The 18,733-nt window shown below is 35.0% G+C and overlaps 1 protein-coding gene across 1 annotated transcript; it reads right to left on the reverse strand.

Moving 5' to 3' along the window:
- Positions 1 to 856: 856 nt before the first annotated feature.
- Positions 857 to 1,606, reverse strand: LOC138347977 (uncharacterized). Its single transcript, XM_069296584.1, has 2 exons — positions 1,177 to 1,606; positions 857 to 1,122 (listed from the first exon to the last, which is right to left on the reverse strand). The coding sequence occupies exons 1-2, from the start codon at positions 1,604 to 1,606 to the stop codon at positions 857 to 859; spliced, it is 696 nt and encodes a 231-aa protein (XP_069152685.1).
- Between the last annotated feature and the right edge of the window lie 17,127 nt (positions 1,607 to 18,733).

An 18,733-nucleotide genomic window follows, 5' to 3' on the forward strand; every position in this document is an offset into this window, starting at 1 on the left:
ACAGAATCGTATAAAAGAAACAACATATGACTAAGAACTAAGCTAATACTAACTAATAAACAAAAATGCAAGATAAATGAGTAGAAATTAGAGACACATACCTCAGAATTAGAGAAAACAAATGGACAAGTTCTCAGTGGTCAGGCAGACACCCACAGTAGCAACTCCAGCTAGTAGATAAACACTTTTAGGGCTTTGGAGAATTGTGGGGGGGGGGGACAATGATCGGTTGATAGAGGGAGAGATTGTATAAGTAGAAAAGAGAGGGTATTGGGGGGAATAATGAAGGAATGGGAGTGAAATGAGGGGTTGGGGAGTTTAAATGGAGAAAGTTTATATTAAACTCCAACCAGGTCGGGTTGGGTATGTCTCATTAATCACGCGACGGTTCCCTGACGACGGTCCGTCGCAGCTGTGACGACCCGTCATTGGTTCTGTCGTGTGTGCCCTTGATTGAAAATAACATAAAGACATACCTGGTATGACGGATGCATGCGACGGTCCGTCGTAGGCGCAACGGTCCATCGTTGTATCCGTTAGTGACTGCTACAGAGTAATTTTCTGTAGAATTTCTTGGTGATGTGCCTACAAATTTAAAAACCCATTTGTAGAAAAATGCTACCATTACGAAAAATACTATAAGTATTGGGTTGCCTCCCAACAAGCGCATGATTTAATTTCACGGCACGAGTGGGGAAACTTGATTACTCAACCTTCATCAAGATTGTTTTCCTCTATTGCTTTATTCCCCGATGCCTTATGACCAAATAGAGTTTTATTCGTTCTCTATTCATCTTAAACCGCACTCCCTCCCTGGCTTTTAACTCAACTACTTCATGAGGGAATACTTGGGTAATCAAGTAAGGGCCACTCTATTTGGACTTGAGATGCCCGGAAGACAAAGCACCCCAGAAATGACTAAAAGCACCAAATCCCCAACCATTAACTCTTGTTTTGCAATTTTTTGTTCATTCTCCTTCTTCATCTTTTCTTTGTGGGATATGGCAAATACTGATTGGAGCTCACCACTCTGCCTTATGGTCCTACAATTGTTGAAGGTCGCTTCTTCATTATTCAACCGAAATGTCATCTGTCCCTTCTCTATATAAACTAAGGCTCTACCTGTAGCAAGGAATGGCCTCCCAAGAATAATAGGCACTTAAAAATCGACCTCACAATCAAGAATAACAAAATTAGCTGGAAAGATGAATGACTCCACTTTTACTAACACATTATGAAGTATCCCTATAGGCCGTTTCACTGTCCGATCAGCCATCACTAGCCGCATCATAATGGGTTTTGGATCCCCCAAACCCAACTTCTTGTAAATCGAGAGGGGCATGAGATTTATGCTTGCCCCAAGATCACATAATGCTTTCGAAAAATGTAATGACCCAACTGTACAAAGAATAGTGAACGCATCAGGATTGTCTTTCTTTTGAACGAGGGATCTTGTAGCAATAACACTACAATGCTGTAGTCTATCCTCATCCTCGAAAGTGACTGATCTTTTCTTGGTGACCAGATCTTTCCTAAATTTGACATAACCGGGCATTTTTTCTAGAGCTTCTACCAAAGAGACATTGATAGAAATCTGGTTCAACATTGTTATTAAACGCCGATATTTACTATCCTCGGTCTTTTTCACTAATCTCTGAGGTAAGGGTGGTGGTGGCCTAGGCATCGGAATTACCTTGATAGGTACTTCTGCATCTTTTCCATTACTTTCTTCTACTTCACCACTACCCTTTACCACATTGTCATTATCCTTTCTCACATTTTCCTCAGTAGACGGCATATGTGGGTCAATGGTTTGCTTACCACCCGAAGTAATGATTGCCATACAGTGCGCATCATTCTTTAGATTTTGGACAGTGTTGCTAGGAAGAGTGCCTGGTTGCCGTGTGTTCGCTGTCGCAGATAATTGGGCCATTTGCAACTCGATCTACTTAATCGAAATTGCATCTGTATCAACTTTTTGCCCAATACTAGCTAAATCACACCTCAACTCTTTAATATGCTCATCACTAGCATCGAACCTCTTCATCATTTTGTGCAACATATCCTCAACTCGTGCCATACTATCTCCACCATCTCTAGGAGTAACTTCACGATTTTGAGGAGGGACATAGGGCCCTCACGATTGTAGTTACCATAGTTCCGACGTTGGTTCCCTTGACCTTGGCGCCAGTTATCCTGATTTGAGCCTTGGGCGCTTGGTAGGAAACCCCCCGTCTGCTCATTTACTGCATAAGTGTCCTCCGCATAATAGCATTCATCATTAGGAGGTGGTGGTTTAGCCAAGTAGTTGACTGCATTTATCTTTTCTGCACCCCCAGTGACATGTTTGAGTACCAACCCAAGCTCAATTCTCATCTGAGCCATTTCTTCACGAATCTCATCTGTGGCTGGGTTGTGAGTGTACTGCACTGCGAAGGTGTTTCTTCCTGTATCAGACTTCCTAGTACTCAAAGCTTTGTTATTCCGGGTTATTTCTCTAATTTTTCAGCGATCTCAGCATAAGGACACTCCCCATAAGATCCACTTGCTATAGTATCCAACACCGCTTTATTGTTATCATGCTGTCCCCGATAGAAGTATTCCTTCAGTGACTCATCATCTATACAGGGATTTGGAACACTTCTCAAGAATGAGGTGAATCTATCCCAAGAACTACTAACTGACTCTCCTGGTAGTGCCACAAAGTTATTCACTCTGTCTTTCTGGTTTAGTTTCTTGGAGAGTGGATAGTAGCATGCTAAGAAGACATCCCTTAGTTGGTTCCAAGTGAAGATTGAGTTGTATGGGAGCTCAGTGAACCACATAGCAGCCTCTCCCGTCAGTGAGAGAGGAAACACTCTGAGACCTATTACATCTAAATCCAAATCAGGCCTCCGTACACAACTTTTACACAGTTCCCTTACCTTAGCTATATGGGCATGTTGATCCTCAGAAGGTAGCCCTGAAAACAAACCTCTGGCAGTTAGCATTTGCATCAGGCTACTAGTTACCACAAAAGTGTGGCCAGTGGGTAGATGAGGCAAAAATAGTGGCCCATCCGAGTCTGCTATGTTATCATAGACTCCGTAGTATGCTTGGGGCCGTGGAATGGGATTTTGTCCCCTCTGTTGGTGTTCACCCGGAGCATCGGGTAACATCTGACAATGAACATCAACCGGAGCTGGGATGTTCTAGTTCGGATTATCATTATTTATTCCCAAGATTCAATTCATATTGCGCAGTGTACTCTCTAACTCGTGATCGTAGGGAAATAAGGGTTCTCTTGCTCTCCGTGTATTTGGCATACAAGGAGGATAGTTCTAAAAAAATCAAAAACAATAAAACAAAGTAAAATCAAGAAAATATCAACTAAACTATAGTAATAAGATCAAGTTAATCTAAAAGCTATAATCCCCGGCAGCGGCGCCAAAATTTGATACGCTCAAACCTACCTCTCAAATAAGAAATAAGATGGTCGTGTCAAGTAAATAACCCAACTAGTAAGGTTGGAATCGTTCCCACGAGGAAAATAGTCTAGACTTAACTTCAACCAGTTATTACTATTGTTTGGTCAATGACATCCTTGGAAAGTAAAAAACAATAAAAGGGGGGTTTCTATTTCTAAATAAGTGAAAATAACTGACAAAATTGAAATAGACACTTAACAGCTTTGAAAGTTGGATTTTAATCAATGAATCAAAGTAACTAGGGTTTACGTGTTCCCCACAAGTTCATAACTTGATAATTCTAACTATAACAATTCTTTCATAGTATCTTGCATGCAAAGGGATAGGTTATGTATTTCTAAATCCTTGGTCCGGCATCTGGAAAATCTCACTCTGCACCTTGGTCCGGCTACGTGCGTTGCTTTCCTAACCCTTATCTTTACCTCATATTAAGCATCTTATTCGATATTTGACTAACTTATTACCTCGTACTAATCAATACTAGCCTATTAGATAGTATACACTAAATCTATGTTAATAATTCTTTTCCTATTATCTACCTCCTTGGTCAGACAAGTAGCATTACGGTGAGTTCAACGTTGGCCATCCGTTAAAAAGATTTCTAAGCGAAAGAATTATTAATACATGCAAGACACTATTCTAGAATTGTTATTTTAGTTAAGTTTTATCTCATTATTTGCCTATGGTTCCCACAACCCTAATTATGGAGTTTAGTTACTCATAGTCATAATCACAGTATTAAAATATATTAAATAAGAATTCATGTACTTACTTCAATGAGAAAGAGTAGAATCCAAAAGTTTTCTTGATTAATCACCACGAATCACCAACAATCAATGATAATCAAAAGTCTAAAATTATCAAGAATCTCATACTAATACACAAAGTCTAATAGTATGATGTCTAACAATCCAGAGTCTAACCGTCTAAGAATCTAACTTCAAAAACGATGTTTTTCAAACTATTTAAAAAAATAAAAAACCTATTAAACAAGGACTCTATTTGCTGGAAATCTGCCAAAACACGGTTGGTCGACGGGGCCTCGAGACGGATTGTCATGGTCATGACGGACCATCATGGACTTCGTCGTCCCATACTTATGCAATTTCTTCAGCTGCTCTTCTTCATTACCCTCGACGGCAAGTATGACGGACCGTCATAGGCACAACGGTCCGTCGAGGGCGTTCGTTTCAAAATACTTCAACTCTTGAATATGGGTACTGGGATCACTTCTCTGAACTTCATGACGAACCTGCAGGACGGACCGTCATAGACACGATGGACCGTCACAAGCTTCGTAACCCCACACTTGGTCAGACTTCACCATCTTCCTTCAGCAGCAGCAACTTCACTACGCTGCCACCTACGGACCGTCACAAGCACGATGGACCGTCATAAGCTCCGTAGGTGGTCTCTTCTGCATTTTTTCGCTCAAAATCTCCGCATTCAGCTTTGCATAGATTTCCTGCAAAATAAAAAGAAACTTATATAAAAATTAGCACATAAAGGCTTTTGGACACACTAAACTTAAGGAAAAAATATTAATAATACCGTGAAACCACGGTATATCAAGGGGCTGGGTCAAAGACTTGTGCTGAAATTGTGAGCGATTTCCACCACTCAACTTCTACTCAGAGCAATCATAGTTCCCAGTCTTAGCCTTCTTATTGTCCTTGGCATGTTCCCTAAGCTTATCTCCCTGAACCTCGTGAGCATCATTCATAAGCCTGGAGATGTTCATATCCCCCATTAACATAACATTTCTACACTCTATTTTCACAAAATCTGACATTCCATACAAGAACTTATTCATCTAAGCTCTTTCAGCAACAATTAGAGGAGCATACCTGGAGAGTTGGTTAAATTTAATCCATATACTTGGACAGTCATGCTACTCTGCCTTAAGTTCATGAATTCCTAGTCCCTTGCATCCCTAAACTCTATTGGGAAAAACCTGTCAAAAAAGGTCTCACTAAAGCAATCCCAACTAAAAGGAGTTGCATCTATACACCTTTTTTTTAGAATGAGTGTACCAGATGTAAGCAATATCTTTCAGCTTGTATGATGCAAACTCAACACGATCATTCCCAGTGATCTGCGTTACCTTAACGATCTTCTTGATTTCATCTATGAAATTTTGGGTATCCTCATTAGTTTGCGATATTAAGAACTCAGTCGGATTCATCCTTACAAATTCACAGACCCTTGTAGTTGCTTATCCACCATTAGCATTCACAGTAGCTTGAATCCAATTGTCTGGTTGGTCACACTCTTAGCCAACATCTGAATGGCGTTCATGAACTCTATATTAGAGACTTCCTTATCAGGGACTGGAGGAAATGTGTTTGCATTCCTTGCGTTCGCATTCCTAGCATTAGATATATGGGGAGGCATGTTCTTAAATGTATAATGGCGAGTTAAAATGGAATTAGATCATAACTTACGGACTATAAGAGTAACAACAAAATGACGTTTTTCCTAAAATACTCAATAGTCTCCATCTTGTTAGATGTGGTGCACTTCACACCAATGAAAATAACTCTACTTAGTGTGACTTTTCAGAAAACATGGGATACTTAACCTAGTGCCCTGATATCAAGTTTTTATACTGATAGCTACCCTCGAGACACAATCATGGGACCTAGTACTATAAGTGATCCCAAGCTAACCCTGTTGACATGATCATGAGCATATTAGAGATAATAGATTGATGCGGAAGCTAAATCATAATTAAAATGAAAAGATGGGGAATACCCATATCTATAAATGAGATATATGAAATTGATGAATTTAACACGACTAACGTATTAACACAATACCATGATGAAACTAAGTATGTGTTAAAATAGCCTCTTGTTGACTAGAAATGCTAGGACACGACCCCAATTTAGTCTAGCAAATCTAAAACTAAAGAACTAAAAATACTAGAAAAGAAAATCATGACTATTGTCCTCGAAGAATGAGGACTTACCACTGATTCTGCTAAATTAGGGATTGAGAATCAATATAAATCTGATTTGGATGATAAGAACCGGAACCTACATCACGAGAAGATGTAGCTCACATATGTGTCAGTACAGGAAAGCAACTCAACATGCAGGATAAAGTAAGACTAAAAGAATGCATAACGGAACAAGCACAAAAGCAAGTATAATATTCTTAACATGATATATTGAATGATGAGCTAACTCGATGCAATGACCACATTTATAACATGCTGTGACTGAATAGTAACACAATGTAGATATGGTGAATTTAATATAGCCTGATTTGACTGTGAGAGATACTAATAATCAATAATAAAACCACATCAGCTAAATGTGTAGTACGATGTATACGCCCCACTGAGAGGACCCAATATACCCTACCAAAGGTATAAAGGTATGCTAGCATAATCACTAAAATTGATGGACACAGAAGAAACTTACAACCTACTTGGCTAGTAGTTCTAAAACTATTTTGTTACGTTGAACCGCATTTCAACTCGGAATTATGCTACTCCCAATTAATTTAGTGATTAACTGATTATAACTATGTTTCTACAAAATTGGGACAGCTCAAACTGAACATGCAAACTGAAAATGCAACAATTAATTTTATAATGATGCATGTATAATTTAATAACTTGAATATCTAACCTAGCATGTATAATTCAATAACTAAAGAAATACATAGCTAGGGTTTCGAAATTTACGTAATAAATTGAGTTATTACATGGTAATTTGATCTGGAACATGTTAGTAACTCATTCATGCTGATATATTGTAATACTACAAACCCCAGGTCAATTCATAATAAGGGAATGAAGAAGCTAACTGAAAAGCTGTTAGAATCACTGATGGACCTGACTAACGGGCCGTAAGTCGACTGTCGGTCCATATTGGTTAACTGTCGTTTATGAATGAGAGTTGAAAGTTAGCAGACAAATTGATGAATTCGACTAATAGTCTGTACTAGTCAATCGTCGTTTGCGACTTAGAACTGGAAGTTGATCAATTGAAAGAAATCAAATAACGTAACGTAAGTGGACTCACGGTCCGTACTGGTCGACCGTCATTTGCAACTGAGAACTAGAAGATAGTTGTTCAATCGACGCAGTCGATTGACAGACCGTAAGTCGAGTGAATGTCCGTACTGGTCGACCGTCGTTCATGACTGAGAACTGGAAGTTAGTTGTTCAATCAACGAAGTGAACTGATGGACTTTAAGTTGACTGATTGTCCGTACTTATCGACGATCGTTTGTGACTTAGAACGGAGTGTCAGCTAGCCATCGACGGTGTAGACTGATGGTCCATAGTTGGCTCCGTCGTTGGAAAATGCAATTTCTGAAAATATACATTTTTTTATCTGTTTTTGATACGGGGTGTTACATCTATTTATGTTTGAGATAGTCTTCCACTTGTTGTAAACAAGGATGAGGGTTCATTTGGGGACCATGACCGTTCTCAAATGTCAGATGTGTCAAGTGTGTAATCTTGGGTTCTGACAAACTTAGTATTAGATCATCAAAGCCTAAGTGTCCTAGGTTGTCTATGAAGTCGTGTTTGTGGGATCTTATTTATGGTTGTAAGGGCCCCACCTCTATAATTGAGGAGCTACAAAAACTTAATAGAAGGTTCCCTCCTTTCATACACTATCTTTTTCAATACAACTATTTTATAAGAAACTTACTAAAACTCGTGCATTTCTCAAATCCGTTCAGCTATGGTTGAAATAGCAAAGTCAGATCCTTATCGATGAGTAACTATCAACAACAATTTAAGAAAGTCGTGAGACTTTAGAAGGGCTTGAGAGAAGCCCATGTGTGATCATAAGTGTTGAGATTCGAGAGAATGCACTCTTATTCATATGACTCATGCATTCAAGCTAAAACGATATGTATTCCCAAACTCTTTTCAATAAAACATTATTAAGTTCAGACCCTTTTGAGGATGTGGATTTCATATCTTTGGTATTATTTTTACCCCTATAGGTAGTATGAGTTATGATGTTATGACTAGTAATAGTAAAAGTGGTTAAAGTTAGAATAATGCATGTAAGGGTAGAGTGATCTAAGAAAGGAAAGTAGTGATAGGGATATTTATGTTGTTGCAGTAATACACCCGCTAAGTTATTAATGAGGATTTCCCTAGTGGTAGACTAAACTGTGGCGAGTTATGATAGTGCCATGATACAAGGTAGTGTAAGAGTTACTAGTATGGATGAGTTAGAGTATGCTTTATCAAGAAATTAGTTTATCTCAATGTGTTATTGTGCTAGTGAAGACCAATGATAGGTGTTGAATATAAGAATACAATATGCATGTGGTGATAGATCTAAGATAGGATTATGATTTTAAGGGAGAACCCGTAGTATTCAAATGATTATAGAAGTAATTGTGGAATGATGTATAGTGACTTGGTTAATGGTACTTAGATTATAAAAGAGAATATGTTGATAGATTGTAATTCGATAGACTATGAGCAAAAGCTCGACTATTTTTGACTATTTTTCGATGAGTTTATGCATATTTTGTTTTATTGATTCTATCTACAAGTTGTAAGTTAGAGTAGTATATGAGAAGTGGTTTCTGCCATGTTTATTACTAGACACAAAGCTTAAATTTTAGATGAGTTTCATGATTAAGAAAAATAAAGAGGGGGCGGGGATGGCAACACGAGGGTGATGACGTTAGGTTTAAGATTTGAGCTATTAGGTTTAATGTTAATAAGGTGAATAGTTAAGGTGTTAGTTTTCTATTAAGGTTAGTGGTACAAGTGTGGTATTGTGATTCTTCGATTAGAGAGAGGAAGTGAGTCTAAGTCATTAGATTAAAAAGAGAATTAAGTGTTATAACCAAGATCTTATTTAGTAAGACGAGGTTCTAATTAAGTTTATGATTTTTCATGTGTGTCTAGATAGTATATATTTCAAAATGCCAACATGGAATAGGTTAATGTAAGCATTATTTTTTCCTTAAAATTATATTGAGCGACTTTATAAGTCAATGTGGGTGATAGTTATAGATAGACTTTCATAGAAGCCCAAAGAAGATAGGAGAAACATCTGAGAAAGAGGACTTAGAAAGAATCTTAGTGCATGTGCATGGAGATCTCAATAGCCATAATATTAGCATTTTGTGAGTAAGAAAAGCAAATTTAGACTATCTTAGAGATGATTGAATAGATCCATATCTTGAAATTATCAACTTTAGACCCAAGGGGGATGATAAGATGCGAAATCAAGTTTAGTATTATGAATAAGATATTGTTGTGTTCGAAAAGCATTTTAGTGTTATGTTTCTAATATCATAATTGTATCTCTGACCTATGCTCATATATTTTAGATAGATTCACATCTACACTCACACTATTCATGAATGAGGGGCAAAGACATTAGGTAATCAATCTCAATCTTATTCCATAAAGTTATGGATCTAAGCCTCATGATATGAACCTATGTATATAAGCACTCACGTCTCTTAGTATTATCTGTATAAAAAATTAATGATTTACTGTCAATTTCTATCAACATAATATCCGTCCTTCATATTCTTACATTAGGTTTCTCAAATGAATCATGCTTATGATCTTTCACTAAGATTTTTTAGTGAGACCTTTTAATTTGCAATAATGATGATGACGATCAGTTGTATTCCTTGAGAGTAGAGTGCAAATTGTTGCTAAACTTTAAATCTATCACTCTATCTCTTAAGTTATAGTAGTCCTATTCATACTTTGTACATCCTTGTTTCACGCCAAATAATTGCCTAGAGATCCTAAACATACAAGAGTCTATTGAGATCTTTTAATATGCTTGTCAACGTTTGAATGAGGTCTTCTTGCTTCCAGAGGACTCCAATTATATGAGTTGTCAATATTAGTATAATTTATAGTAGTTGTGGGTCTTTTTTCGACACTTGTCAATGTATAGTAGAGGATTCATTGATAGATAACTCTGAGGGGTCTTTCTGTTTCAGATGTTCTCTTTAAGATTTATGTTTAATACTTAATATACTCTGAGAGTTTTGATGTATAAAAATACATCAATGATTTAGAATTTCTTTTAGTTTAATGTTATGTATGCTTGATTTATTTTTTCATTTGTAGTCAACTAGGATGAGAGTTCGCTTGTGGACCAACAATGGTTTTCGAGTGTCGGCCACATCTAGGATGTAGGCTCAGGTCGTGACATTCCATTCCAACATGATCATTGTTTGCATCAAAAGGATATAGTCATGAGTCACAAAGAAAGAAATAACTCTTATGAGGAAAAGATATTCCGATGGAGCATCTCTTTATGAAAAAGTTACCACATGGAAAAAAGATAAAAGCTAAGTGGACTTGTGCATATAAAAAATAAGATAAAAATGTAACTTTTTTGCAATTTTAAAACTTAGTGTTTTACAATACCTTTTGCAAATATATTTAGAACTTGAACTGTTGTTTAAATATTATATAATTTTATACCCCTATAATTTTAAAGAACTCGCCCAAAATTTTTATTTTATGATAGAAAAACAGTCCAAACGAAAAGAATTCGGATAAAAAAATTCTTATAATGTATGCTTTTATGTTCTCCTTCCACACTTTTCCTTTCAGTTTTATTTCTGTATATGTTTGATAATTGGATTAAAAAAATCAAAATCAATACGCACCAAATAAAAAATACATATCATATTTTATTTGGTTTGTTATAAACAATTTAAAATAGACTAATTCCATTTTAGGATTGGCTCAATAACCAATTAAATGTTTGTTTTCTGGCCAATAATGTTCTAGTTGTTTGTCTTTTTTAATAAAAATCTCAAAGATGATTTGCTTGACCTCTCAAAGGATGATATGAATGATCAAAAGCAAGACAAAAATAAAGGTAGAGTTATAGAGACTTAATGGAGATATAAAGGAAATAAGGAAGCTCAATTTTGAAACCCTAAGAATTACGGTTTGGATATAAGGGCACATTGGTTTACTCTTTTTATTGGATCGTTTTTTCTCTTGAATTAGTTTTTTCTTTTGGTCTTTTTGGTCTATTTTTTGCAGACATATTTTTTTAATAAAAGAAGCTCTTGCTCTATTATGAATAAAATGACCAAAATGAATAAATTGAAATTGTATCTCACATTTTCTAGATAACTAGTATCCCTAAAATGACTAGTAAGTAAAACTAATTTCTTCCTATTAAAGACTAAAAGATGGTAGACCCGATATATAAATAACTTCTTTAATTGAAAATATTAGTTTAAGGAAAATATGATTTAAGCAAGAGTTGAATAAAGATGATAAAAGACAATAATGAAATTTTTAGTTGATCTACATTTAGAAAAGGGAAAAGGCTTAAATATGTCATAGAACTTTCAGAAAAGGCTTATTTAAACAATCAGTTAAAAGTTTGGCTCATTTATGTCATTAAGGTCAAAGAAAAATTTCATTTATGCCATTATTTTTTAACAACGGTTTCACAAAACCATTTTTAACACGTGCCCAATTATGATTCGGCCACGTCATCAATTTTTAAAAAAAATCAAAAAAAGGTTAGTTCAATTTTTATTCAAAATTTTGATTTTTTTAATAAAAAATTAATGATGTGGCCAATTATAAGTCAGCCACGCCATCAATTTATTTAATAAAAAATATCCAAAAAAATTAATCCATTTTTTCCAGATTTATGAGCTTTTTTAATGACAAAAATTGATGACATGTCCGGCTTATAATTGACCATGTATCAAAAATGGTTTTGCAAAACCACTATTATAAAATAATGGCATGAATGAGACTTTTCTTGAACGGTAATGGCATAGATGAGCCAAACATTTAAGGAATGACATAAATAAGCGTTTTTATTAAAGTTCGATCGTATATTTGAGTCTTTTCCCTTTAGGAAATTGCAACTCTATTATTTTAAGGATTGATATAATTTTCATACAGTAAACTTAGAATCAAATAAAAAATAGTTATCATTTTGATTCTACTAGTGTCCACGTTTATTAGACAAAACATAATTTTTTGGTGTATAATTTACAACAAATTAAATCATGAGATATTCAAAATTTCTTTCTATTCCAGTAATGTCTTCTAGGAGAATGAGAATCATTAGCAGGTTTAGACATATCATGAATGTCCATTATTACAATATTTCTATTGGTTATCCTTTGTTCTGCCAACCACTCCTCAGATTCTCTTGCTTGATTAAAACTTCATCTCCATGTATTTGATGTTTTGTGTTTCTCTTTTGCATTGGTCTCACAACTACAAAGTTTTGTATAATCCTATCAATTGGTCTGGTTCAAATTATATTGCTGTTGCTTCATTTTTGTGGTGAGCAATATGAAAGAAGTTGCTTTTGATGTTGAGGAATTCGTTCAATTTTTTTATTCACAATTTAATCTTTATTGTTGGTTTGTTTTTTATAGGCAAACTAATATGATGTGTTCATGTACGACTCCATCTCTCTTTCTTAGATTTGTTATTCTTGATCACTTCATTTCACCACCAGCATTTTCATCTGCATCATCATCAAGAATGAAGTCATCTCTTTCATGTGCATTATCTTTTTTAATACCTGAAAGAATTTCTTGACAAATTAAGGGTCAAAAGAGTCGGATTTTCATCTCTTAATCGACCATTCTCTTCTCTCTCAAACCCCGAGGCAAAAAACCTAAGGAAAGATCAAAGTAGAAGACTTACAGTAAAGATTCTTTCAATCCATTCAACTTTGTTATTTGAGGTATGTCCTTCTGCAAGAATTTTATTCGTTCCAACTTAATTTTCATCATAAAATTATAAATCATTAATGAAAATCCTAATTCTTTGTCATAGGGTTTGAAGAAACTAATTCAAGAATCTCAGGAAAGGTTTTTTTTAACGTTCTCCTTCAAGATAGGTTTAAAGTCTTCGAATAAAAGTCTTCTTCAAAATTCTTTAAAAATCATTTTTAAAGGTATTTAATTTTATCATAGTGCTGAACCTGTTCTTCCTCACGTCCTACATTTACTCACAAATCAGCAAAATAATAATGTAGGGATCTATCCCTATATTTTATTATTCTTTAGATAACTTAATTTTGAGTTCTTAATTTGCCGATTCTTTTTGAAATTTTATTCCTAATTATTGAATTGTTATATATGTTGTATTAATAGTCTTGATTTAATTCGTTAATGTCTATATTCAACATGAACCTTATGTATTGAGTATTTTTGACATTAGTAGTATAGTTGAGTTCTAAATTCATGAGTTTTGAGTATTGAGTTTTCTATATTTGTATTGATGTCCTTGAGTTAATTCATAAGGTCTATATTTAAGCGTGAACCCTATTTTAAATTTTTAATTTTGAAATCTTCTAAAGCTAACATTTGTGTTTTAAACTGAGTTTTTAAGGAAGTAAAAAGGGGTTTGAGAAAGAGTTTAAGGGAGCTTAGTATGTTTCAAATGTTTAATTCTTACATGAATAAAGAGATAATTATTTTAAGAAAATAAAAACTTTAATTTCTAAACGAGTTTATGAGTTCAGAGATATTTAAGAGCACAGACCTCTTTTATGAGGCTAGTTTGAGTAATAAACTCAGACCTAAGAAAGAGTACGTTTCATAGGTTTGAGCAAGAGTATATATATTATTAAGATAAATATTGAGTACCGATATAGGAATCATTACAGAGAACTCAAAATTGTCATAAATCATATCTTGCTAACATGGGTACAAGATCATACTTTTGGGATAAATTCTTATTGCTCAGTGGATTCACTTAGTTGAGAGGTTCTATACCTGACACAGTATATGATAATTCTAGTAGCATAGGCGAGATATGTATCACTACACATCTCATACTAATAGTTTTCGATTAGAGAATCTCCCAAATAGAGTTAAAAGTTTATTTTTAGTCAATATGTTCAGTTCAAAGCGGAGTAAGTATTTATATAAAGTTTTAATGGTTTCACTTCTCTATCAACATCTATTGTTGTCCTTTCATTCAATTTTTTTGTTCAGGTATATTACGTACTCGTACATTCAAAGTATTGACGTCATTTCTTAGGATCCTCAACAAGAATGTGTTAAGATCGCAATTCAGTCGTCAAATTTTAAGTAAGGTCTTCTTGTTTTACGGAGGACACTAGTTTTATGAGTTGTTAGTATTAGTAGCATTTTGAGTAGTCATGGATCTTGTCCCAACACTCATCTGTATATAGTAGATGCTTAATAGATTTTTTTTTTTGGAGATTCTTTCAGTTTAGAGGTTTTCTTTAAAACTTTTTTTTAATACATAGTATATTCAGAGAGTTCAAGAGTTAATGCATTGTTGATTTATCATTTCTTTCATTTTGATTTTCGTATGTTCAAGATAGTCTTCCACTTGTAGTCAACAAGGATAAGGGTTCTCTTGTGGACAATGACGGTTCTCGAGTGTCAGACAAGTAGAGTTTTTAGGCTTGGTGTCACGCCCCGAGATACCCCTGAGACGCGGACACGGAACCTAGGACCAAAAGTGATCCTAAGATAACCCTGTTGGCATGATCATGAGCATACTAAAGATAATAATTGTTGAGGAAGCTAAATCATACTTAAAATTAAAAGATGGGGAATACCAATATTCTGTAACTGAGATATTTGAAAACAATTAGTTTAATACAAATGAAATATTAACTCAATACTAAGTTGAATCTAACTATGTCTGAAAATAGCCTCTAAAATAGACTAGAAATACTGGGACAAGCCCTAGCCAAATCTAGCAAAAACTGAAACTAAATGACTAAATACTGAAATGAAACTCATGACTCTTGTCCTCGGAGAATGAGGACTCACCACTGAATCTGCTAAACTGGAGATCAGAAAATTGATCTATGCGTGATCTGGATGCTGAAAACCCGAACCTACATCATGAGAACATGAAGCGGACATATGCGTTAGTACTTGAGAGGTACTGAGCATGTAGAATAGAGTAAAGATAAAATAAAACATAACAGAACAAACACAAAAACAAGTTTAATAATCTGAACATGATGTGATGATTTCTTAGCTAACTGGATGCAATGACCAATTTATAACATGCTGAAACTGTACATTGAATATACTGATAAATGGTCAATGTAGAGAATCTGACTGAACTATGGGAGCTACTAATAAGCAATAATAAAACCACATGAGCTAAATGTGGAGTTTGATGTATACGCCCCATCGAGAGGCCCCATTATACCCTGCCAAAGGTATAAAGGCATGCTGGCGTGATCACTAAACTGATTTCCCACAGAGGGGACTTACAACCTACTTGGCTAGTAGTTTTGGGACTATTGGGTACGCTAAACCCTAGTCCAACTCAGAATTATGCTACTCCCAATGAATTCTTTAAATATAGTGTTTATGTTTGAATTTCGGTAAATATTGGATAACTTGAAAGTAAACATGCAAACTAAGAATGAAACCATTAATCTGGAAACTATGGATTTATAACTGAGGCATGTATATCAGAAGTGTCTGAAATATATGACCTAACATGTGTAAATCAAGAACTAAAGAAATAAAAAGCTAGGGTTCTAAAATTCATGCGATAATTTGATTAATAACATTATAATATGATTTGGAAAAAATATTTAATAAATTCATGAGGTTATATCAATGTTCTAGAAACCCTAGGTTTAATCATGATATGAGAATCAAGAACATAATGAAACTAAGGACTCAATGGGTGAAAGGAACCCACTAGTGAAATCCCAAATATCTGGTGATGAAATCCACAAAAAAATACTCAAGTTTCGGGGCTGCAACTGCAAGAGCTTGTGGCGTTCTTGAACAAAGGTTCTTGAAATTTTTTTCTCCTCTCTTGCTTCTGATTTTATAAGTTTTGATTTAATGATTTGACATGGATCTGTTTTCATTATGTTTCTAGGCTTAAACTTACTAAAATATGAGGATTTAGGGTAAAAATGACGTAACTTAGGGTTTAAATGGAGTGGGAAAGGTCAAAAAGACCCCTCGGAAGGTTGCTATTGGTCCTCAAGACGGCCAGGAGTGATGGTGCGTCGTTCGCCCGATGCCCCATCGTGAGGGCTTTTTCGACATGCCTTTACTAAAATGGGTATAACGTTTTACTCGGATGTCTAATTTTAGCAAGGTTGGTGGCTATGGGAATATAATTCAATTATCTATGTGTGGGAATGTAATTTAGGACCTAATTAATTTTGTGCTAAATATTATGATCATTTTAAGTTGACCCAACTTCATTTCCCCTTAATTGGCTACAATTTTTCCACCTACGGTCCGTTAGTCCACCTACGAACCATGCTGGTCATCTATAGCTCTTGTCAGCGAGTGGTTGAAAGGAGTCTTGATTGACGGTCAAGGACTATGGACCATCGTTTGACCTACAGACCGTAAGTCTTTCCGTCGTCCATGACTTAACCAATTTTTCTAGGCTGAAATTTTTGGGAGTTTCTGATCCCATCTACGGTTGTGCAGGACGGACCGTGGTAAAGGCTACGGTCCGTCGATGCCAACGCTGGTAACACCTCCAGATTTTTCTGAAAAAACTAATTTTTTGGCTGTTTTGGCTGCAGGGTGCTACACTTGGGTTATGACAAACATGGTGTTAGAGCCTCAAAATTTAATTGTCCTGGGTTGTCTATGAAATCATGTTAGTAGGATCTTATTTATGGTTGTGAGGGTCCTACTTCTATAAAGGAGAAATAACTGAAATTTAAGAAAATTTTCCCTTTTTTCACACTCTAAATTGTGCAATACAATTGTTTCATAAGAACCTTACTCAAACTAGTGAATTTATCAAATCCATTCAACTACCCCTCCTACCCAAGATGGTTGAAATAGAAAATTCTGAACCTTATCGATGAGTAGATGTCAATAATGGTTTTCAAAAAGTTTTGAGACTTTAGAAGGGTTAGAGACAAGCCCATGTGTGAGAATTAGTGTTGAGATTCATGAAATGCAGTCTTATTCATATGACTCGTGCATTCAAGCTAAAACGAGATGTATTCCCAAACTTTCATCTCTAAAACTTTTTTCAATTGAGACCATTTGAGGAGGTGCGTTTTAGATCTTTGGTATTATTTTTACCCCCAAAAGATAGTATGATTTACGATGTTATGAGTAGAAATAGTAAAAGTTGAAAGAGTTAGAATAATGCATGTAGGGGTAGAGTAATCTAAGAAAGGAAGGTAGTGATGAGGAAATTTATGTCGTTACAGTAATGCATCCATTTAGTTAGTAATGAGGATTTAACCTTATGAGTAGACTAAGAAGTGATGAGTTTTGATAGTTTCATGATAGAAGGTAGCGTAAGAGTTACTAGTATGGACGAGTTCGAGTATACTTTCACCACAAATTAGTTTTTGTCGATGGGTTATTGTGCTAGTGAAGACCAAGTATATGTGTTGAATATAAGAGTAGAGTATTCACGTGGTTATAGATCTAAGATAGGCCTATGATTTCGATGGGAGAACCGATATTATGCAGATGATTATAGAAGTAATTTTGAATGATGTATAGTGAGTTGGTAAATGGTACATAGGTTGTAAAAGAGAATTTATTGATAGATGTTAATTAGATTATCTATTAGGCAAATATCCACTATTTTCCATGAGGTTTTAGGGATCTTTTGTTTTATGGATTCCATCTGCAAGTTGTTAGTGTAGTAAATGAGAAGTGGTTTCTGCCCATGTTAAGTACTATAAACAAAGCTTGAATTTGAGATGAGTGTCATGATTAAAAAATATAGGTGGGGGGGATGGAAACACTAGGGTGATGATGTTAGTTTTAAAGATCTGATCTAGTAGGTTTGACATAAATTAGGTGAGGATTGAAGGTGTTAATACTTTTCTATTAAAGTGAGTGGCACAAGTGTGGTATTGTGATTCTTATATTAGAGAGAGGAAGTGAGGCTAAGTCATTAGATTAACAAGAGCATAAAGTATTATAACCAAGATCGTTTTTAGAAGGATGAAATTCTAATTAAGTTTATGACTTTTAATGTGTGTCTAGATAGTATATGTGAACTGATAAGATGCAATAGGCTAATGTATGCATTACTTTTTCCTTAACAGTTAGATTAAGCGATTTTATAAGTCAACGTGGGTAATAGTTATAGATAGTCTTTTATAAAATCCCAAAGAAGTTATGAGAAACATCTGAGAAAGAAGACTAATAAGGAATCTTAGTGAATGTTCATCGAGACCTTAATAGACATAATGTTAGCATTTTGTCAGTAATAAAAGCAAATATAGACTAGTTTAGAGATGATGGGATAGATCCATATCTTGAAAGTATCAGATTTTGATCCACAG

Source organism: Solanum lycopersicum, chromosome 4 (genome assembly GCF_036512215.1).
Source record: "Solanum lycopersicum chromosome 4, SLM_r2.1".
Classification (NCBI taxonomy): Eukaryota; Viridiplantae; Streptophyta; class Magnoliopsida; order Solanales; family Solanaceae; genus Solanum; species Solanum lycopersicum.